Below are 24,626 nucleotides of genomic sequence, written 5' to 3'. Positions count from 1 at the left end.
AGTAGGACTGAAAAAAGGAAGAGGGGCTTCAGAAGTCGAAATACTTACCTCTGTGCTTCTTGACATAGTATTTTACTATTAAAATATTCAAAAAGTATATACTTTGATTTTAACAGTTTTATTGAGATATAATTTACATACCATAAAATTTACCCATTTAAATTGTACAACTCAGTGGTTTTCAGTATATTTACAAGTTGTGCAGCCATCACTGTTGTCATCACCCGAAAATGTGATTTGATTTGTGGAGTCTTGAGTAAGGAAACCTTACCCAAAATGGAAGTTTTTCTTAAAAAATTAAGATTATTTTACATAGTTTCTGTTTGGGATGATGCAAAAACTCTGGAAATGGATAGTGGCGGTGGTTGCACAACATTTTGAATGTCCTTAATGCCAGTGAATTGTATGCTTAAAAATGGTTAAAATAGGAAATTTAATATTTGTATATTTTATCACAATAAAAATTAATATTCATTTATATGACATCAGAATTGGTAGCTTAACTTTAAAAGTTTTTGGAAATTTCAGCCTATAAGCCATGCATGGCCCTGATAATTTTTTTTAAAACATGTTATGACAAGATAGATATTAAAAAAATCACATTATTTTCACAGATTTAAAAACAGACATTAAAATTGTTTTAGGTATTTTAAGAGAAATTTTAGTAGAACTAAGTGAAGAAGTAAAGGTAATTGACTTTAATTTTACTTTCTTTCAAAACGCAAAATGCCAAACAATGCAGAACCATTTATCGAAAGGGAGAAGTAAATATAATACACGCCTATCTGTTTATACATGTATAAAAAGTCTCTGTAAGAAGACACAGATACAGTAATGTTGGTTGTTCTGGGCAGGAGAACTGGGTGGCTGGGATTCATGGGTGGGGGGGGATATTTTCCATTATGTGAATATATTACATGTTGAAACAGTTCAAATAAAAAATTTATTGCCCTGATCCAAGTCTCAGAATCAACATGACTGTGTTCCTTCCTACTGTGGTTCGTTACAGGAGATTGTACTGAAATTGAGATTGGTTTGAAAATGAGCTATGTTGCTTAAGAAGTTGTTTTCTTTGTAGGAATTGATTATGGATTAAGTTTACCACTTGGGGAAGACTATGAACGGAAGAAACATAAACTGAAAGAAGAATTGCGGCAAGATTATAGACGCTATCTTACTCAGGTAATGAGTTCTACTAATTAGTTTGGTTTTATGCTTCAGAATTTACCTCCTGAGTTTGTTTTCCTAAGGTTTTAGTCATATGCATTAGGTTTTAGGCTTTTAATGGTATCTAGCAATGGGGTATTGTAATTAATTGACATATATGGCATCTATCAATGCCATATAGATAGAGAAAAAAATGATGCTGAGAGTCGGTGCCAGGGAATAACACAGACTCTTGACCTTTGAAGTGGGGCAGTGGGTTCTAATTTCAAATGAGATTTTAACTTCTGGTGGTTTGTGTTTTCTATAAAGTTGTCATGGTTTAAAATAGCCCAGTTATGATTTCTTACTACTCTACTCCCCTCAGCCGTATATTAAAAGGACATGTGGAGTTCTAGTTGCTAATTATTTTCCTGTGAGCTAAGTTTATAAAACTTCATTTAGCGTATTTACATAACCACCAAAGTCTTTGCTTTATGATTTAATGTGGTTACTTAGAGAAACTCTTGTTTTAAGTATATTTTTAAAATTATAATAGTTAAGCTAATGATTTATTGTAAATTTTAAAATGCAGTTTACTTATTAGGTTATAAATTTATTTTAAACAGTCATCATGTTTCTAGTCACCCCAAGATATTCTATAGTTATTTTACTACTTTATAATGTTTATTCCAAATGTTTAAATGGTCTCTAATTCTGATTTGCACATGGAAAGAAAGAACTTCGAATACATTTTATCAATGATTTGTTTCCCTTGACTTTTAGGGTATTACACAAGCAAAAAAAAAGGTAGGGTTGCCTGCAAACTGTTCTTCTTTAATTTTTTTTGTTTGTTTTAGGTGTAGTGGCTTGTAATCATTTGCATTTTTGATTGTTACTCTCAAACTAATAAGAAAAGTAGCTTCATTTTATGGTTCAGAGACTTTTGAATGGTACCGTTTTGTATCCTTGCTTTTAGCAAAATGACCATCTATATGAGTTTCCATAGATACAGTCAAGCATTCTTTTTGATTCCTGCTTTGCATTTGTTTTTGTTACTTTCTTATGCATCCTTCAGAAATATTCTGCAGCTGTTGTAAATCCATTTGTTTTCACCATGCCAGCTTTTGTTCTTTAAAATAATTATAATTATGCTAATCACAGTAAGATTAGTAAAATACTAGAATATTCAAGATATTCTAAGATATTTTTGCACTGTGTGTTGTCAGTTTGGATTACTTGATATTTTTGCACCCAAACCTGTGGATTACATTTGTAAATTTATATTGGAGAACAAAGAGAAACAGTTAAAATTATAAAACTGTTTCTAAAAAGAATCCCACACATCCATTCATCATTCAACCAACACTTTTTTAAACACTTATCATGAAGATGAATCCAGTATGAATCCTGTCTTCAAGGGGCTTAGAATTGAGAATCTAGTTGTAGAAATAACATTCATACAATTCAGAAAGTGATAACTCTAACAGGACAGACATAATGCTCTGGAAAGACCTCAGGGTCTAATTTTGTAAGACATAGGATAGGTAGAATTTGGATATTCTGGAATGTGAATTGGGGAGAGGAGGCTTTTCAGATAGAGAGCAGTAGAATGAAGAAGGATTTGGAGGGCAGACCAGCTGTGTATGAATGAGATAGATTAGGTTTACCAGCCTAACTGAGTTACAGTAGATTTTTTTGAGAGTAGTAAGAAATAATGTAGATAGGTAGGATAGGATCAGATTAGAAGGCAGCAGATTTTTAACTTGATATGTGTAATCAGCATTGGTGACCCATTATACCCCCTTACACAGCTTGTGAGGAGCTTGATAAATTTGCTTTAGGCCAGCTGGTTCTGTGTGTTAGACACTCTTATCTTTTTGTCTTAAATTAATGCTACGGATTTTTAAGGGATCTCCTTGTACTAACTCTCAGTCCATTCCAATGCTGCTTTCCAGAATGATCCTGTCCCTTACCAATTTAAATACTTCAGTGTCTTCTCAGTGCCTTCAGGGTAAAAATCCAAATCCCTTAGCATGACGCATGAAGCCTTTCATAGTCCAGACCGCTTCGCTGGCCTTGTACTTCATTACCACCCCTTCCCCGCTGCTCATTACTGGGTGGGGTTTTCCTCTAGGATCTGTCATGTTCACTTATGGACTTCACAGTACTTTATAGATACAAGGTTTTAGAAAAGAATGGAGGTGGCAGGTATAAGAAGAAATTGCCTTTTATGAAAGAGAAAGAATCAAGGAGCACAAATCTTTAAATACAAAGGGATGTGAAAGAGTTTTTGGTGTTGGATTATCAAGAATATAGTTGTGGTGGAGGAACAAAAGTTCCTTAATATGAAAAAGACAATTTTTGAGAAGGTGGGAGTGAACAGGAGAGCAGGCGAAAAAGAAAATTATGTAGGATATTGGGAGGTGGCTGCAGTGGCTTCTTTGACCCCTGGAATATATAGTTTCCAAGTTCCATTCTTTCTGGATTTCTTGTGACTTCCAGACTTTTGGGTTGTATGGACATTTAAATAAAAAAATAATCAAATCTTAGAATTTTGCCAAGGAGAGCTACTAAAACAAACAACTACTATCTTCTTTCTAGTTTTTAAAATAAAAGACACTTGACCATCTAACACAAAAAGGACATATTCTCAGAACTGATTCTTTTTAAGGAGTCAGTAAATTTGTATTTCCAGCCCAGACCTCTCTCCTGAATCTCAAACTCTTCTAGTTGGCAGCCTGTTTGACATTTTCACTTAGAAATCATGTGGGTATCCTGTGTTAAACATGTATAAAGGGAACTCCAGGTTTCTGTTCTTCCCACTCCCATTTCCCAGAAGCTATACTGCCTGTAGTCTGGTCTTTTCTTTTTTTTTTGTCACAGCACTTACCACCTTTTAACATACCATATAATTACTCTTCATTATGTTTATTATTTCCTGTCAGTTTCCCCTGTTGGAATATAAGCTTCAGGAAGGCAAGGATATTTTATTTTCTTCACTGATGAGTCCCAGGTGTACCAATCTGTTTGGATGTACTAGGCACTCTATATTTATTAAATGAATGAATGAATGACTGAAATTCAGCTTTTTGAAAAACTATATTGTCTTTTTTTTTTTTTTCCCCATTTTGTTGAAACTTACAAACATCTTCCTGGACCTGCGTTGGGAGTGAGGAATTGTCCGACGGAGTTAGGATGTTGTATCTCTGTCTTCCTAGGGTTGAAACTCTGTTTTTTGGTACATATATAACTCTAAAAAATGACTAGGTTTATAGTTTACGTTGGTATATGGGGGTTATTAATCAGTTTTATTAATTACTTTGTTCCTATAAGGTTTTGAGTGTAACTCTTTTATAGTACATTATATTGTAGCTGTTTCCATGTTTATTTCTCTAACTGAATTGTAAATCTCTCAGATATAGGGAATATATGCTGACTTTATCTCCCTACCACCTATAAAAGTAACTAGAAAGCATTAGATGAATGATAATTACTTGTTTCATGAATAAATAAAAGGCATGGAACTAGACAGGCTAATAAGTATTGATTGATTTAATCCTCGGAACCTAATGCTGCAGGTGTGATTATTCCTGTTTTGCAAAGAAACAGAGGCAGAGAAGTATATAATTCTCCAGATTATATAACTGCTACGTAACAGTACCAGAAAGTTGGATGTTATGTGTATTTTTTACAAATCCCTTGTGTTTGTTTTATAGTGTTCAAAGAGATTTTTACATTTTTTTTAGCCTCCTTGATCCTTATTCCGGCTTTGATAAGGCAGAGCAGATACCATTCTCATTTTATGGAAGAAGAAAAGTCTGAGTCAGGAAGGTTAAGTGACTAGCTTAATGTTGTGTAACTGAGAAGTGTTGGGACTGGTTCTAGAGCCTAGGTCTTTTAATTCCTGGTCTAATGCTCTGTCTGCTACACTGCATTACCTAAATGCTTAATGAACAAGAACGGAGAGACACATAAAGAAACAGTGTTCATAGTTTATATTTTCTGGCATTTAAATAGTTATCCACTTGTATAATTGCAAGGAAATTAGAAAATTCTGTTTTTTCCAGTTACTTTCTGTATGGTCTCTATACATTTGTGGTTTCTATCTTCATCTCCATTTCATTCTTTTGCTTTGCATAATGTAATAATTTAGAATGGAATGTAAGGACACATTTATGAAACATTTTATAAAAGCAATTAGGTAATATATTTTTTTAATGTGTATATATACAGAAAAATTTTCTATCCACGAGTGAAACAGATCCATCTGCTCTGGGAGTTTCTCTTCCTATTGGTGAGAGATTATCTGCCAAGGTAGGTGGATAGGAGTAGTTATTGTGAGTAGTTTAATGAGGCATTAAAATCATGAAAGAGCATACTCTTTATTGCAGTGCAAACAGAATAGTACATCATTTCACATACTCGATTTTTTTCAAAATCTGTGGAGTCTCTAGTGCTGTTTAAAAAATATTTGTAACCATATAATACGATATATATCTTTAATGTAATGATTAACTGAATATTCAGAATTCATTTTTTCATCATTGGTTTCTAAACTATAAAGCTCATGATATATGACACAATTAATTATCAGTGAGATGAGTGGATGAGAGAGTATACTGAGCTTTTATGTAGGGTGAGAGCTGAGGCTAATGTGTGTTGCTGTCACTCCACATATACATGTACATACTCTTAAGAGGTGGTAGTAATTAAACACTGTACACCTCTTATGGAGAATTAATTCCCAAGCTAGATCAGACATCATGACATAGTATATAAGACAAATGGACAGTAAGTTTCAAAAGACAACCTAGCTTCTTTTAATATTTTTTTAGATTGTGTCATTGTCATTGAAGGTATTAGATCTCAAGAGTGTTTCCTAATGCAACATTTGTGTTTCAACAGAACATTTACTTTATATTTTTAGTTCCTATGATAATTTTACCTTCTTGTGTTTAAAATATAACAGGGATCCTTCTTTAAACTTGGGAAAGAAATGGTTAGAAGCAGGTCTTTTGGGAGTGAGGTAGAGGGATGGGGGTTGAAGGCAAGAGATGTCCCTGAGAAAGAAAGTAGGAAAGTAAGCTGGTCAGACATCCTTGGAAACATGCTAATGACAGACCTTCTGGCAAATACGTTCATATACTTACTAGTGGGAGAGATTTATCTATGAATACTTTTGGCAGAATGCACCTGGATTGTCTAGGATTGCTTCTGGTGAACAAACAGAATCCAGGGACTTACAGGGCGTGGCTTCTAGGAAAGTGTCATCTAAACCAATTAAATACTGGAGTATAAAATGGAGGTGTTTCCTAACCAAAGCAGCTCCCTTACACTAGAGACCTGATGTATTAATCTGGACCTAAGCATGTAGTAAGTCATGTTTTAATGTGGCAAGAATGGACATGGGGAATTGCATCGGTGGTCTCAGACCTCTTCCTGCTTCTCACGGCCTTACAGCTACTTCTATTCTTGAAATTATTGGAACGCTTGATTCTGGGTAAGATCTCTGATTTGTATTATTAGTCTGATGAGACATTAGGTATTTTTTCCTGACACTGAAGTTAACGTTGCTTTTTGGTTTTCTATTTTAAGGAAAGATTGAAACTTGAACGCAACAAAGAATACAATCAATTTCTCAGGGATAAGGAAGAATCTACTGAAAAGTTCAGACAGGTAGAAAAGAGTACTGAGGTAGGTTCTTCTTTTAAAGTAAATCTTTAATATCGCCAGTTGAATATTTTGTACTTACTTGAAAATATTTTTATATTATTAGACTTGGTTTTATATAAATATTTAAAAAGTTAAGCCAAATCGAACCAAACATAGAACATTTAAATACTTAATTTTGTAAATTGTTTTATCTCATATTGAAGAACTTACCCTGCTTTTTAAATTTAACTTCATGAAGGAGATTTAATTTTAGAGATTGGTTTTAAGTGATGTTCGTTTATTTTCTTTTTTTAAGTGTTTTTTTTTAATATTGACAGTTTCTAGCTATATGTATATATATTTATCTTTTTTTATTTCAAATTTAAGAGTGTTACTACTAGGTTACACTAGCCTATGTTACTATTAGGGCAAAATTTACTACCTTCTTTATTCTTTGTGCTGAGAAGTAATTTAATTTGAAATATTTTGAAGCAATATTTAACTGCCAAAATATGCTTAATATCTCCCTAAGATAGTTTATCCTCTTTTTGTAGCAATCCATCCATGTTACTATTGCCTGTTTATTTGGTATATTAAGTTTTATTAAAGGTAGCATTTCCTTGAGGGTTTTTTCCTGAAAATAAGGTATTTCTTATGGGTGATTAAGTCTTAAAGTTGAGATGATAAATAGACTATCATTTGAGAGTTTACTTACCTTTTAAGAAATAGCATCTCTTAAAGGTCTTTCTCTTCTTCTTCTTCTTTTAATTGACCAGCAGAAGAATCAGAGAAATAAGATACCTATTAGCCAGGTTAAACCTGATTTACCTTCACAAATACAGTCATCTCGTGAAAATTCAGAGGGTCCTAGGAAAGATGTCTTAACTCCTTCGGAGGCATATGAAGAGCTGCTAAACCAAAGACGACTGGAAGAGGACAAATATCGACAACTAGATGATGAAATTGAATTAAGGAATAGAAGAATCATTAAAAAAACTAATGAGGAAGTGGGCATTTCCAGTAAAAAACATCAAGGGTTTGCCAGCAAGACTGACATTCCAGATAGAAGATTTCGCAGGTTTAATGAGGATCGTGTTTTTGATAAACAGTTTTATAGCCCAGACCAAGATCCTGAAGTAGGTGAAGAAATGGACGAGAGGTTTAGATATGAAAGTGATTTTGATAGAAGACTTTTGAGAGTGTATACAAATGACAGGTATTTACAACTTCATTTTTATTTTCTTTATTTGCTTAATATTGCTCTTGTTACTCTTTATCATTATGTTAGGGAGAAGCAGTTTCATTTGATTTACGTATTTGATTAATTCTAATATGCTGTCAGTTTTAAGTTGAACCATTTTATGTGCCACTGATGGAACAAAGAAAACACCCAATGGGAAGAAAGGGACCCCATTAAAAGGCTGGGACACTGAAAAGCCACAACCATTATTTAAGAATCAATGGGAAGTAAACTTTCCCACAGAAAAGAAACTTCCATGTCTCAACCTTGGCACTGAGTGGAGGGAGTAAAAAAGAACTTCCCTGAGAATTTGAACTGTAAGCCAGGTCTGATTCAGGTTTTCAGGCTGAATTCATGCTGCCAGTATTGTCCAAAACAACCCTGAGGCGAGAATTCAGAGCTGTCTCAGATTCATAATGCTCCTAGGTGACTGGCAAGAGAAAAATAGCTTCTCTCTGTAATACTTGATTTAAAACCAGGTCGACGGCTATCCCCGTTTCAAATGTTCAAATGTGGGGGAGAAAAACACCTTAAATAGGTGAAATACAGTTTATTCCTTTAATGTTTCTGTGCTCTAAGTATTTTTTTTTATCATTTTTTTTGTTTGTTTTTAAGCTTCTTACTGAGTATTTAAGTGAAATGGCACTACATTTTTTTGATCAGATTTTTAGATGCTTGTCAGTTCCTTTCGATGATAGTTTCTATGAGACTTTTTGTAATTTCTTAACTGCTACAATTGAGTCTTATTTTATTAAGTCGTTTGTCTTAATACTGTAACTGGAGATAGAAATGATTTAGAGACAGGAATATTGTCATTATCTAGTTAACCTGTAGGAGTTAAATCTAAATTTTGAGCAGTTCATGAGACCTGTTTCACTCATTAGTCCAAATAGATTACTTTTTTAGTATTTTAGAAAATTTTCTGAGATGTAATGCTGCATCTTTATTTTTCTAATTATTAATAATCTAAAGCCTTTCAGTTCTTTGTCATCTGCTCTTTATTCTGTAGTTATTATGTCCAGCTCATCCAATCTTTTTAATATTTAGCCTGATCTAGGTAGTTTGAGTGAAGAATTAGAATTTTGCAATGCCAATTGTAGTTTCTCTCTGATTTGGATCTAACTGTACTTCAGAAAATGCTCCAAATTCTATACTGTGTTATATTTGGAAACGTTTAAATCTGAAGGTAGTCAAAGGCTGCCTAAACCAAAAGAAGTCTCAGTTGGGGAAATGCAGGTGTTCTTGAGCTCTTGGTGTACTACCTTATTTGGACATGAAACTTTTTCTTATAATGTCAATTTAACTTTAATGTAATGCATATCTTTTAAGTTTGGAATTTCAGGAAACTTACTATGATGGTTGTTGCTTTGTTTTAATGTATCTTAATCTATTATATTTATAATTAGTCTCTGATAATTTTATATATGAACCTACAAGTGAATTTCAGCCTAATTATTTGAGAACAATCTTATTTTCTTATGTATCCCATAAATGAAATGAACTTTCTATATAACCTTCCCCAAGTAGTAGTTTAAGTATAAAAGATGCAGATGAGTGACAATGATTTCTGTTATATAGTTTAAAGCTTCTTTTATGTGTATAGTTTAAAGTTTTTAACCGTATGTCTTAAAAATGTAAATCATTATTATATATTACTTCCATTTTGTTAATGTGTAAACTCTTACATCTCTAAATGTAAGGTTTTTCACATGTCTATGGCAATGTGAGGTTAAAATTAGATTTCTGTATTTCAGATTTATAGATTTCTTATTTCCAGCAAAAAAAAGATTTCACACTGATCATTAGTTTTTATTTAGCAGGCAGAGTGATTGGTATGAAAAATGACTCTATTTGTTAGTGAAATTTTTGAGACTAAAGAAATACGTAACTTAATTTGGTCTCTTGCTTTAACTATTTATTCTTAAAACAGTTGTGTCTTGGTATCCAAGGGGGATCAATTCCAGGACCCCTCATGGATATCAAAATCTTCTGATGCTCAAGTTTCTTATGTAAAATGGTGTAGTGTTTGCATATAACCTATGCACAACCTCCCTTATACTTTAAAACATCTCTAGTTTACTTATAATATCTAATACAATGTAAGTGCTATATAAATAGTTGGCTTGTGTGTGGCAAATTCAAGTTTTGCTTTTTGGAACTTTCTTGAAATTTTTTCCCCAAATATTTTTGATACGAGATTGGTAGAGTCCATGGATGCAGAACCCCAGATACAGAGACCTGACTATAAGCTATAGTCTTAACCAGAAGTTCTTGACAAAAACATAATTGTAAGTGATTGTGAGGAGTGCAAAATTAATTCTCCTCCAGTCTTCTAAGTTTCCCTTGTTCTCTTTTTTCTTTTAATAGCAAATAATAAATTCTAGTTTTGATTTTTAATAATTTTTTATTTTTACATTTTTGGTCTTAGTTCTTTTCTAATTACCCTATAAACTTTTCCATATACCATTATGTATTTATTAATGAAATATTTTCCCCACCTTAATAATGGGAAAGATACAGCCCAGGAATGATTTTACTTAAACTATCGTTAATCACTGGCATTTTTTTTAAATAGTTAACAAAATGGTTAGTACTTTGCTTGACAGTTGCATTCTGCATGTGTGTAGTTTATTGGTACATATTTACCAATTTAAGTAAATTTATGTTTTAGGAGCTTTCTAAAGTTGAATGTAATAGTGTCTTATAATACTTTGAGATTTATGTGCTTTCAAAAAATATAGTCATCCTAGTTTTTATTATTTATTAACTTGAGCTGTAGGAGTTAATATGTTACCTTATGTTTCACTTTATAACCAGTGTTAATGAGTAAAAGAAGTTTTTAGTCTTAAAAAATGCTGTTTTTTAGTTTTTAATGTGATTAATGCAGTTAGCACTTACATTTTGTTTAACTCTTCATATTTGTTAGTTTGTAATCTTAGTAGTCATCTGACAAAATTCTGAAATTAGAATCTGAGATAGACTGACTCAATAAATTGAGTGCTTGCTCACTTAGTGTAGGACATTTTAATAAGTGTGTGCTTAATCTATAAGATATAAATGAGGAGAAATGGCTTGTTAGAACATGAGCTTCTTAATTTGGCATTACTTTTTTTTCTGACAGTAGTTACTTTTCATTTCTCTTTGGAAGAGCTATTTTCATATTATTTTCCCCACTTTTAAGATGGGATCAATATTAGAAAAACACTGTTACTGAATTAAATATAAAAATCAGGAAAGACCTGAAAATGGTGACCCATAGTTATCAGCTCAGTATTTTTCTTCTAACTTCTATAGTCGAGAATACCCTTAATAGCAGAATTCATTCACATTAGAGAAATTTTTGATAGAAAAACAGATGATGTAACCATTATGAATTAGGTGATTTCTTTTAAGAAAGGAGAAATTTGATTCTCCCTGTGAGTTGTATCAATTGAGGACCAACAGATGGTAAATATTTTATTTTTATAATGCATCATTCTTGATAACATAAATATTGTAAATTTATTCTGAAGTAGTTTTTTTATTCTGTAGTTTAAGGAAAAAGATAAGTTATTTAATATCATTTAGGAGTTGTTCATTCGCATTCAAATTAACTGAAGATACCTGTGGTTTTAAACAACTTGCTTTTCTTCTATAAGAGTAATTTTTTTTTTTTAAGGTAAACACTTGTTAATTTTTAGAGTAAACTTGGCCTCTAGCCTATACCTGGTTTCTTTGGGCATTGAGATTTCAACCTAATTAACTAGAATTATTGACCCGTGTCTTCAAGAAAATAGAGAAAAAAACATTTTCCATTTAACTTAGCTTTAACTCCTTTTTTTGATGGTAGAATGGTAAAACTATTTTACAATTATTTTATTCCCTCAATCAAATTTGATTTGATATATCAAAGGAAATAAATTCTGTCTTTTATGAGGTCTGTCCCTTTCTGAAAGAAAAAAAACAACAACAGTGGATTGAGGTGTTGTAAGTGAACCTTGAGAGCCATAGTATGTTTCGATAGATTTGTTCGGAATCACAGGGATTGTTTTAATGTGCTTCTGGCTCTCAAGCTTTGGTTAAACAGAATGGGCTTCTCAAGACAAATTGGCTCTAAACTGAACTGTTGGACTTTGACCAGAATCAGGCTGTTCTTAGATGCTTAGTGAATTCATTACTTGTGAGTATTATCATCTGTCAGTCGCCCCTTAATGCTGAGAGGACTGAAGAGGGAGATAGAAATGGTAAAACCACTGCTGGCTCTCAGCAGTTCCTGTCTTCAGAGAGGACTTCATTTGCTTCAGTAAAATTTCTAAAATGAATTCTAAGACCAGCATAAAAGGAGTTAAAATGAACTAACCAGGACAGTTAAGAGTGATTAAATGCTAAAATTATTAGAAATATGAAAGAAAGTTCAATAGATGAAGGAAATTCCATTACAATTATAGGGACATTTTAATAGAAAACAAGATCGTTAACTTTCCAAACTACAGTTTGACTTCACAGCTTGTTAGGTTCCCTTCTAGGTTTTTTTGTTTGTTTGCTGTTGTTTTTTAAGGTATTAAATTAGTAACTTAAAAATATTTATGAATCTCTATTTGTAAGTAGTAATTTTTTCCTTGATTTAACAAAATCATATCAGTCATTTCATAAAATTAAATAGGATGTCTTAAGATTTTATTTCATCCTTTTTAGTGAAATGCATGTTTTTTGGTTTTGTTCTTTTTTGGCTTTTTAAACATTTCTGTCTTGATTTTATTGTGAACGTAAGTGACAGAGGGGGCTTTTATAATTTTATTAATGACTTTTTTCTTTACTGAAAGGGTATATACCTTAAAGTATCTTTTGTATGATGTATTCATTAGGAAATTTTGTGATTTTACTATAGAATTTAGCAAAGAGATCTTGACTTTATAAATACATAAAATCATTTCTTAAATTTCTTTAATTTAGAATGAACTTTGAAAATGACCTTCTGTGCTTATAATGCTTCCTTTATTAAGATATATCTATATATACTGAAGAACCTATAAAACATGTGTAGATTCTTTGGGTATAGCATACTTTGGGTACAGCTGTATGAAGGTAAGTTAGAATTGCAAGTCCAAATGTTGTCTTTAGATAACTGAAAATATAAGAAGCCACAAACTCTTCGATAAATTTTAGAATTTTTGTTTGAGTAAGCTTTAATTCTGGTTAGTTCTGATTTAATCCCAAGTTATGTTTTTAAAAATGTATAACTTTAAATGTGTCTGTATTTGAAAACTTTCATTGGTATAAGCACCACTTTATCATATTAACAAATTCACTTTTGTCTGTTGTGTCATGGGTTTGCAAGACCATCCCCAGTTTTGGTGATTTGCTGGGACTCATAGGACTTTGTTCAGATAGTTATGTTCATAGCTGTGATTTATTAACATTGAAAAAATACAAAGTAAAATCAGCAAAGAAAAAAGGTGCATGGGACAAAGTCTGAAGAAAACCAGGCACAAGCTTCTAAGAGTCCCCTGCCTGTGGGGTAGCACAGGAAATGCTTAATTCCTCTAGTATTGAATTGTGACAAAATGGGTGAAGTGTTGTCTACCAGAAAAGCACGTTAGAAACTCAGGGTCCACTGCTTTTGTTGGCTGTTTTATTGGGCTGGTCACATAGGCACCCTTTTCCTGTGTGTACCAAAATTCTGGACTCCCTGAAGGAGAGCAGGTGTTCAGCAGAAACTATATTGTTTGTACAGTTTAGGCACAGTGGACCACTTTTATCAGTTCTGAGAATGGTAGACTCTTCCCAAAATCCATGTTCCCAGGTGCCAGCTAAGGGCCAACCTTGCAAACAGGTCTTCCTAAGGGTAAACAGTCTCAGGCTTGCTCTGTTTACTCTTTTCTGCAAATGTGTTTTTATATAGATCCAGTATAATGAACTCTGGTTGCCTGGAATTTTTAATTACAAATTTGAATTTGAGTTTATATTTACCTGTTCCTTAAGTGATAGAAATAAGGAATGTCACTAAACTGATATGTCATTTTAAAGGAGAGATTTGAGCATTTAGGTGTTAGATATAAAAATCAGCTGTGTTTTGATAAGTTGAAATAAATTTGAAATTCTTTTTTGAAAGGGACTGGGGAGAGTTCTGTAATTTTAGATACGGGTAAAAAATGGAAGCCATTTATTTGCTATGCTGCAGGTCATACATTATTATTTATTTGTCGTGCTGCAGGTCATACATTATTAAGGTTACAGTTTCAGGTAGTCTTTTGTCTGCAGATGATATTGACAACGTATGATGAAGACAGAGAAAATTTTATATGCTGGATCTGTGGAGAGTGATAAGTTCCTTTTCTTCTAAAAATTGCCATTTTTCCTGTGATAATGAAATTCACCTAAAATATTGAATAATACTTTAACAGCCTTTTTTTGTTCAACTAACGATCCTCATGAGAGACAATATAGTTTGTTAACTCAATAGCCATGCAAAGAAATATGAGTTAGGAAATGCTGATTTTCATGAGTAGTGATAAATGTTGGTATAAAAAGTTCATGTTGGTTTCTCTGGTATGAGAAATTAAGCTTAAAGAAATCTATGTTTGCCAAGTGGAAAAAAGAGATTAATTGAAAAACATTTTAAAAATATTTTCTGAAAAGGATTCTTAAGAAGAAAATAAAAAACATTCTAATCTTTCTTTTTGTTGTTCATGACCTTTTGAATAAAGTGAACTAATTATTTGCTACCCGTGCATCAGCCTATTTGTGTATAATGTTTTCTGTTTGCCTATTGCTAATGTTTAGTATTTCATGTGATTTACAGTGTTAGCAAATGTTGTGCCTTGCTCCATTTGATTTAATTTAATGGTAAGATTGCTGCTGTATTTTTAAGTTAAAAAGATTTGTATATGTACTGAAATAATTCCCACAATCTATGAATTTTGATTAAAATTGATCTCATTTTGAAATTTGACTATTATCTTTGTGAGCGTATGTAGACATGGTCCTTGCCAAGTACCTAGAATAGTAGTTGGCACGTAGTAGGTACTCAGTAAATATTCTTTGAATAAATGAACAATAAAAAGTCTTGGTATTTGCATAATTTTGATACTAAAAAATTCTTGAAGTTATATTGAAATAATTTATAATAACCACCTTTTGTTTTAATGACTATTGAATCTAAACTCTTGGTGTCTCTAATTAACCAGCAGGTCATACTTGAGTCAAATCTCATTTGAATTAATTTTAGAATGTATTTACTGTAAAACTGCATTATAACACTTTGTTCCCTTTAATATTTCCAACATCAAATGTAAAAATACCAAAGAGAGATCAGAGAAGTCCACTGTATGTGGAACAAGCTCTATAAGCTAATGTGTTTTTAAGGATGTACGGGAACAGACGAGGGAATGTGCCTCCTAAGGAGTATGGTGGTGATGTCAGAGAACAGTCAAACATACGAATTTCATCTGCTGGAAACCAAAGGTATCGTACATAATAAACTTCTGCCCTTCAGTCATTGTACTGTAAAACAGCAACTGCTAAAACAGGCTTGCTGAAAAGTAGAAGGGTATAGTATATTAACACCTCCCTTGTTTAGTGAGAAAGGCATTAAAGAGGATGTAGGGGAAGGGGAGAATTGTGTTAAAACTTTTTGATACTTTACAGCATTCTTTTGAAGAGCAAATTTAAGTGCGCCAAGGTGTTCTGATTCCCTATCATTATAAAATATATAAATTTGAACTAATGAAAGGAGAAATAAGCATATACTTTAATGGACTAAAAATCAATTTAAAATATTTTGGAGTTATAGAGGTGATGTAACTTGAAATAAATTGAAAATATTCTTGTAATGTGAGTTTTCCTTTCAAAACTTTGTTTTTGGTTTTTAGCGTACTGAGTAGATAACTTTTATGCTTACTTTGTGAAATTAGTGCTCATACATAATTGTGTCATGGTTCAAAAAAGGGAATTATATGTATTTTATATTCATGTTCTCTATAGAAATTTTATCATTTTGGTAGCTTTCTTGTACATAAGGATAAATAGTTTTGAATTTGTAGTGCATAATGAAGATCATATTGTCATGTGTCAGGAGTCTATTTTCTTGGAAGAAAGAAACATAAAAATGCTTGAGATAGAGAATTTGCTATTTGAGTCTAATTAATTAAATTTTCTTTGAGAAAGTTGTCTTTTTTTCCTTGTTCCTGTCTTTCAAAGGAGTTTTTTAGAGATGATCTTCTTTTCCAAATTTGGGTATAGGTATTACCTTGCTCTTCTTTTTTAGAATTTATTTATGTGTACTTCCGTTCATTTTCTTTACTGGGTAACTTTTCTTATGAAAAATGGTTTTATTGGGAATCTGTAGAGTCAATGAAGCTGGCTGAAGAAAAAGGTCACGTATTTAGAGAGCCTCAATACGGTGGGGTCCCACTATATAAAGAGAGAAAATGCCATGATTTTACCTTAACTTTAAAAATATGTATCTATTGTAATGTCCATAGTACTTTGAAAGGCCAATAACTCATACCTACATTTTACCCTAAATTTTTGTTTCCTGAAAATTATTTGGGTTCTAATTCTTTCTGGCTTTTTGTTTTTAGCACTCGAGACAACATACCATCAAAACCTGCTAACCGAGAGATCTGTAGCCCTTTTGCAGGGATGCTCTTTGGTATGTACAAACCCTCCAATTGATTAGACTTTTGTGGAGTGTTTTATGAAAGGTGTTTATGAGAACTCAGCATTGTAATTAATACTGCTTTTACTACTAATAAAAAACATTTCTCTAGTGTTTACTTTGTGCTAGGCACTATGCTAAGCATTTATAAACATTTAACATGTTTTATATAGCTCTATATATAATTTTAAAGCTAAATAACTTATTTAGTGATGAACTTTCTATTGATGATAAATGAAATTTTAATTTCAGTAAATTTTTAATTTCATATTTTATTAGCACCTTGTTGAGTGTGGCTATTTCTTATATTCTGTTTCATATGTGATAGTTTTTTTTTTCTTCATTCCTTTTCTTAGCTAGCACAGAACTGCCTTGCATTTTAGTTCAGTTTCCCTGAACTAAATCTTTTTATCCTTTGATAAACATCCTTTCCCATTTTTTTTCATGTAGTTTCTAGGAAGTGTTTTGTTCAAATCATGACTATAATCCAAATTTTCTAATGTATCAGAAATGAAGATCATTGCTCAAGATAAGCACGTTGATTTGCTATTTTAACTTGTCACAATTTAATTTCAGAAACAGTGTGAAGAGAGTGTATTTCCTGTGTGTAACTTCAAGTAGAAAAGTGATCTGTTCTTTGTGTAAAAGAAACTATTAGAAAAAATAACTTGAAATTTGGTTTCAGTGAAGTATATGAAGAAATTGGATAATAGTTCAGATACATTCAACCTAAAAGCAGTCAGTAATTTAAACTTTTGCTTAGAGATACATAATTGCGTGATATTTTTCAGACCTTTCTTTCCTTGAAATGGCTATTATGAGAAAAATGGCATAACACCTAGAATTTTATTCTAGTGTAATATCGTTAAATGAGAATTGACCAGTTAAACCTATCAGTACAGAGTAATGACTTCAATCTTATGATGTATGTTGTTAAACATGGTAAAAGTTTGAGAAATGGCTTTCTATGTTGAGAAACCACTGACAAATAATTTTACCAATAAATAGATTACTTTACCTTGAAATTGAATGAGATGAATTTATCATTAATGCAATCCAGGAATTATAGATTAGTATTTGATAGTAGTCCTAATGTTTGGAACAAATTATTAAACTAATTTAATAGAAAGGTCATTTAAAGCTCTCTCTTTCAGAGGCCTTATTTTAAACCTAACTAGAGACATGTAGAGTAGCCTTCCCTCTGGGGAGATTGTTGGTCTTACTGCTACAGAGTGACCTTTCTGGGACTCTTCCCTTAATCCCTTTAGAGGTGCACCAAGAACTCCACTCTGACTGGCTGGAGTTTGAATTTCTTTCCACTTTGTTTAAGGAGGTCTGAGAATTCAGTTTGTGTGTCCTCCATAATTTTTGGCCCAGACAAATGGAATTTCACTCTGCATACACAGGCTAGTGCATAGTAAAGTCTGAAAGAAACCCTTTATGCATTTCTAAAGCCCTTTTTATGCTTTTTTTGAATCTTTGCCCTAAACTTCTAGCTACTGCAGCTCTCCTGAATGTTGATCTTTATCTGCTCAATTTAACATAGTTTCATGACTTTTGTTTGGGGTTTCCCTTTCTATATTCATGGAAATTGCATGCAGGCAGAAACAGGGGTGCCTAAAGGGCTCACTTCATTTATGTACCTTCTCTCAGGTATTACAGTTGTGTGCTGTCTGTTGTCCAGTGTCTGAAAAATAGTTATTTCATATATTTTGCCTAGTTCAGTTATTTTTTTTAATGGAGGGAGGTTAAATTCTGTGCTTATTACTCCATCATGATCAGAAGCAGAATGACTTTATCTACTTCAATTGTAAAACGTTATTAATCTTAACATAACTTATGTTACTCCTACGGGAGCTTCAGTGTTGCTGACATCTATGCTTAATGGACAAACTCAGATGCTGTATGTCCACGATGGGTGGAAGACTCATATTTCAAGTGGTAAAGAAATTGCTGATTCAGTTGCATTTTTGATATCCTGTGATTCGTGTAGTGTTCCAGATTATACGTATCCAGATTAAGAGGTTATTTTGTGTCATTAACATGTATAATAATAATAATAATAATAATAATAATAATAATAATAATAATAATAATAATAATAATCTCTTGTGGATCCAAAATGTTTGCACGACTGGACTTTGATGTAAGTGATACCAGCATGAGAGGTTTATATATTTTTTTCTATAGACTTGAGGTGTAACCATTGAAGTTCGTTGAGCATGGCGTCATTGTGATTAATACTGTATTTTAAGACAGCTAATTCTTAAGACAGTTAATTTTAAATGTGTTGAATGTATTGGAGTAAGGAGGGAAGGAGTTCTGGAGACCTGTTAAAAGGTTATTGCTGCAATTCAGGTAAAACGTAAAGAGGTCCTATCCAAGGTAGATGGCTATGAGAATAGAGAAGAGGGTCCCCACATGAAGTAAAGAAGAAAGGATGAACCATCAAAGTTAAAGTGAGGTTTTGATGCTCGATTATTGGGCCATTAACAGAAAACAAAGAGGGACAGTTGCTTTTGGGATGTTCATTTTGGACACACTAATTAAATTTAAGGGGCTTGTGAGAGATATTAGGGAAGATATTATCCTGATTATTGGATAAGTGGATATAGAGATTAGAGTATTCTCTTATTTAAGAAGGTTTTTGACTAATGTAGAAGTTTGGGAAGAATTAATGTGTCTTGTGTTTGACACATAGTGGATACTCATAAACTATGAAATTAATTGAATAGGGAATGATACATTATGATTTTACCTTCTATGTTTGCTGCATATGCAGTAATTACTCTTTGATATAATTTAAAATGGAGATTTTTTTAAAAATGGGCTTTCCAGTTACATATGTTGCTTAAGAGTTAAGACTGCATTTTTTTCTTACCACTTTCTAGGAGGTGAAGATCGAGAACTTATTCAGAGAAGGAAAGAGAAATATAGACAAGAACTATTAGAACAAATGGCTGAACAACAGAAGAACAAGAGACGGTAATGAAAGGTTTGCATTTAAAATGCATTTGTTTAAAATGATATGGTGGTAATTATTACATAGTAAAATAAGGAGATATTTTTCTGTATTTTTAAATCATTCTGTTTCAGTCTCCACATTGTAAATCAGCCAGGCTAATGAATACTGAGATCATTAATTTTCTTTGTCAAAAGCAATAAGAGACTATATATATATCCTATAACAGACCTGTACATATCTTCATTAATTTCTTCAATTCTGGGGGGAGGGTAAATTAGGTTTGTTTATTTATTTAACTGGAAGTACTGGGAATTGAACCAAGGACCTCGTGTATACTACCCATGCACTCTACCACTGAGCTATGCCCTCCCCTAATTTCTTCAATTTTTAATTTAAGATAGCATGTAATGTTACCTACATGCCCACTGTATTATCCCATATATAGTAACAAATATAAAATGAATAGTTTGTCTTTTAGCAATGAAACAGTAAGCACACACATACTTGCTATATAAAAGTAATCATGATAGATCCACAATACTTATATTGTATACACGTCTCAGAATTTGTAATCTTTCATGTAGAGATACCTGTGAAATACTAACTCCAGTTTAAAATTAGGGATATGTATCTTGGTTCTAGAGAATTTCATACCTGTCATCTTTTAGTTTTGCTTTTTTTCTTCTATCTTAGAGGAAGCCAGTGTATACTGTCTGATACTACCCATCTCTAACATCATTTGCTTAAAAACTCTTACTGGAAAGTATGGTATTAATTTTTAATTTTTTAACCTTTTTTTTTTGTGAACTAAAGATATACATGTACCCTAAAAGAAATTTTTTTCCCCACAAATTAAAGATTTTACTTTATTTCTGTGCTTTATTCTCTGTGAATTGCTTAGGCTTTGAAGTATCCCATGCACACTTATTCTACGTCAGCTTACATGTGAATACTAGTGTACTTTGCACCAAATCAGAAAGTTTAGATTTCAGAATTATTTACTTTATTGTCAGTTAAAGGAATTGTTTGTTTTTGGAGATGTTATTGCATGGAGTTTGTAAGTTTGTTTCAGTAATGATTATGATTTTGATAGTGTTTATTATAACTTTTTAATGCATTAAACTTTAATTTTGTTTAGAGAAAAAGATTTGGACCTCAGAGTTGCAGCTTCTGGAGCACAAGACCCCGAGAAATCGGTAAGGGTTCTTGTCTCCTTTTAATTAATCTTTCATTCAAATAAGCCTCAAATGTAGTGGCAGGTAGAGACAGAAGATATTGGGGAAAATGTAAGAGTGGACCAATTTGAACAGTAATAAACTAAATTCAATTCTCATAAAACAGTAAATCCTAACTCTCACTTGTTTATTTCTCTAAGATAACTTTTCCTTTTTCATGTGTGCGTTTTTAAGGTTTCTTATAAATTAATTGTTTTCCATTTTGTTTACATGCACTATTCCATGGGAAAGTTATTTTGGTTTAATTTATAATATATGTTAATATTTTCCTTGATTGTATCGTGACCATTTTTCTTATGCTAGAGGGATTTCCAAAGGAACTGAAATCTAATTCTAGTCTTTAAGCATTTTAGTAATTTTCATTTAATGTAAATCTAGAGGTAATAATTTATTTTTACTTTAATTTTTCAATTCTCATAATTGGAATGAATTACACACATCACTGCAGTTAAGTAAGGAGGACGTAATAATTTACTCTTCTCGAAAGGTACTTTTTTTTAGTTGGATGTGCAGAATTTATTTGGTAAGGCAAGTTTTTGTTTCATCTTTAATGATAAAGGAACTTTAATTTTATTAAAATTTTCATTAAAAAGTTCATTCTTAAGAAGAATACAGCAGCTTAAATTTATTCAGCTGTAGGCAACTTTTTTCATACTTTTTCTTATGCTATATATATATATCCTGTGAATTATCCATTCTAAAAAGTTTAATATTCTACTAGCATCACTCCCAGTGTGCTTTTTGACTACTCATAGAATAAAACTTTTAGATTTTAGAAATCATTCCTGGGAAATTAAACATGCTGGGAAAAAAGGATTAAATTCCAAAGCTGAATATATTTTCCCCTATCGGTAAATACCTTTGAAATAGTTCTGACAATCAAAAATTTCCTTTTAAAATTTTGAACTTTTTAATGTAATTTAGTGGCATGTTAAACCTTGCATTTATAGTTACCTTAGTGTTTGATGGATCTTCTTATTTATATTTGAATGAAACAACCTTTAGATTGTCAAGTTGCTTTATGAGAATAAATAAATAAAAATATTAGATGTAGTAGTTGATTACTTTTGGGCTTACTTTTGATTCACAAACCTTAGAGAAGGACACATAAATGATGTTCTGGAGCAGGGGTTAGCAAACTGTATCCTGTGGCCAAATCCTGTTGCTGCCTGTTTTTATAAATAAAGTTGTATTGCAGCACACTGTTACTCATTTGCTTACATGTTATTTTGGGCTACTTTAGTAGTTATGAAGAGACCACATGGCCTGCAAGGCCTTATATATTTACTAGCTGGCTCTTTACAGAAAACGTTTGCTGACTCCGTTCTAGAGAATATTTTGGTGTTGGAATGCTTTGATGGCAATTGGGTAGTGAAGCAGCATACTGTTGTAGTATAATAGAGTTTTATATTTGGAATTAATACCTGGCTCTTGTCTTTGCTTGATTATTTATTAATGGTGGGCCGTTAGGTGATTTATCTACTTTTAGGGAGCCTCAGTTACCATTTTTATAAAATAAGAATTGGATCTTTGAAATCTTTTATAGCTGTAAAATTGTTATTCTATGTCTAACTTAAGTGCCTTCTGGCAGTCTGGGATAGAGGGTCTTTTGAGGCCCCTTCTACCTTTAAATTTATGGTCATATGTAACAAACAGATTTTTTTCTTTATTTTAGCCTGATAGACTAAAGCAGTTTAGTGTGGCACCAAGACACTTTGAAGAGATGATACCACCTGAAAGACCCAGAGTAGCTTTCCAGACACCTCTCCCTCCTTTATCTGCCCCATCTGTCCCACCCATCCCATCAATTTACTCCATCCCATCTCAAAATGAAGATTTGCACAATGGACTCAGCAGCACCCTTGGTGAAATGGTGCCTCCCAGGTGCTTTTTTTAAAATGTTTTGTGTTTGGGAATTAGGTAAGGTATCGTTATGCTTTATATTTGGAAGGATTTGCTGAAGCAGATAAATGTTATCCTTCAGAGATTTTTGTACAATTAATGGCTTTTGTCAAATAATTTCTGTTGAAATTATTTTCATTGTTGATCTTTTCTTCGTTATAAAAACAAGGGAAATCTTACAACATTCTTTTATTGTTTAAAGATGCTTCAGTATTTTAAAAATGAATAAGTACGTTTAGTATTTAGCTTTAGATTACATTTTTAAATAATCTATTTTTAATATCTTCTTACATATAAAAGCTGTACATTTTTAATTTTGTCATTTCCACTTGGCAAACATTGACTACTTCCTTCAGTTAATGCAGAAAAAGTTTCTAATGTGACTTTATATATATTACTTAATTTTAGTTTCTGTTTCCTTCAACTCTTTCTCTGATTACTTACAGGCTATGCAACTTAAATACTGGAAATAATGTGTTGAGATCATAAAACCTATAATTTAGGTATTAGGGTAAAGATTTGATTTCCATAGGTAAAAGGCATTGTGCTATACTGTACTAAACATAAAGAAAACCCTGTAAACATTGATGTTTTCTGGGCCTTACTTTCTTGGTAGGATTTTAGCTTATTTGTTTGCTTACTATTAATGTATTAATTGTAGGAATGTATTTAATTAGGTGTTTTTCCTTTTTAACATTCAGATATTTTCTGGGCTATGCATTCTCTCAGTAGGACTTGGTCTTTTATTTACTGCTAACAAATTGTAGAACCATGTTTACTGTATTTATTAGACGTTTGTTTCATCTAATGGCTTCCTGACTCAAAAGACTAGGCAGGTTTGAAATTACAGAGTATGGTATGATGGTCTCAGCATTGATTTAAGGATTAAAATGGTTGGCTTCACTGCCTGGATTTTGGGCAAACCACACTTTTATTGAACTTCAATTTTCTCATTTGTAGAAGTGGAATATATATGTATATATTTTTTAATCTACAGTTACAGGGTTAAATCTTGTATAAATCTCTATAAAAATTTAAGATTTAATGTTATTGACAGTCCCTTTTTATAGTAATTTTTCAATTGCTTTGTTGATATATCTATGGAGTGAGAATAGTAAGGTTGGACATATTGAATGATCAGTAAATGTGAAAAATATTAATGACTGAAGAGAACTTTAATGCCTTTGCAGCTCTTCAGAATTATTTTGCAGCATTTAACAAGGGAGAACCTAAGATACACTCAAGAGTGAAAACATTCTGTGATGCCTCCTGTCTCATCCTGTTCATTTAAAGGAATTTGCCTTTTCCATTTTAACTATTGGAAAATATTGCCTTGGTGGAAGTAGAGATACCTTCCTAATTATTAATGAAGTGCTGATATAGAGGTTTTCAGACGTGTAACTTAATGAAATGCTGAAAATAATGTCAAAAATTTACTGTTGATATTTAAGTAGTTTCTTCTTCACATTATAGTTTACTTCCTTTGAAAGAACACTACATTTTTAGTTTAAAACATACACCTTTTCCCCAGTCAAATGGAACCATTTGTAATCCCATTTTGTACCTCTTTTGCTTTTTTTCCTGTGCTATCCTTCTCCCTGTAACTAACTCCCTTTAGCTTCCTTATGCTTTCCTCTTCTCCCTCCATGATCTAAGTGCTCCTGCTCCACGTTCCTGTAGCACCCTGCGTCTACTTGTATTGTTTCATCTAATATACTCTGCTGTGATGTCTCTTTATTTCTGTATTATTCTTGAGGGATAGGGACCACGTTTGTTCAATACTGGCAGATAGTGACTAATTAGATATTCATTGAATATTATCCAAACTTTTGTCTTACGTAAGTGTGC

The 24,626-nt window shown here is 32.1% G+C and overlaps 1 protein-coding gene across 14 annotated transcripts in view; it reads left to right on the top strand.

Moving 5' to 3' along the window:
- CSPP1 (centrosome and spindle pole associated protein 1) overlaps window positions 1–24,626 on the top strand; it is an 86,260-nt gene that overhangs the window by 14,354 nt on the left and 47,280 nt on the right. For 4 of the 14 annotated variants that reach the window (XM_032469944.1, XM_032469952.1, XM_032469943.1 and 1 more), the window contains exons 4-13: window positions 1,079–1,182; window positions 1,930–1,953; window positions 5,380–5,460; window positions 6,742–6,840; window positions 7,575–8,014; window positions 15,383–15,481; window positions 16,600–16,670; window positions 19,568–19,661; window positions 20,780–20,837; window positions 22,552–22,760. In XM_032469944.1, coding sequence (XP_032325835.1) covers window positions 1,079–1,182; window positions 1,930–1,953; window positions 5,380–5,460; window positions 6,742–6,840; window positions 7,575–8,014; window positions 15,383–15,481; window positions 16,600–16,670; window positions 19,568–19,661; window positions 20,780–20,837; window positions 22,552–22,760 — 1,279 coding nt within the window. The remainder of the gene's footprint in view (window positions 1–1,078; window positions 1,183–1,929; window positions 1,954–5,379; window positions 5,461–6,741; window positions 6,841–7,574; window positions 8,015–15,382; window positions 15,482–16,599; window positions 16,671–19,567; window positions 19,662–20,779; window positions 20,838–22,551; window positions 22,761–24,626) is intronic. The other 10 variants (XM_032469953.1, XM_032469948.1, XM_032469947.1 and 7 more) reach the window with 6 other exon arrangements.

The sequence above is a fragment of the Camelus ferus genome, chromosome 29 (assembly GCF_009834535.1).
Source record: "Camelus ferus isolate YT-003-E chromosome 29, BCGSAC_Cfer_1.0, whole genome shotgun sequence".
NCBI lineage: Eukaryota > Metazoa > Chordata > Mammalia > Artiodactyla > Camelidae > Camelus > Camelus ferus.
The sequence above is the reverse complement of the archived record's forward strand: the minus strand, read 5'-3'. Positions and strand labels throughout refer to the sequence as shown.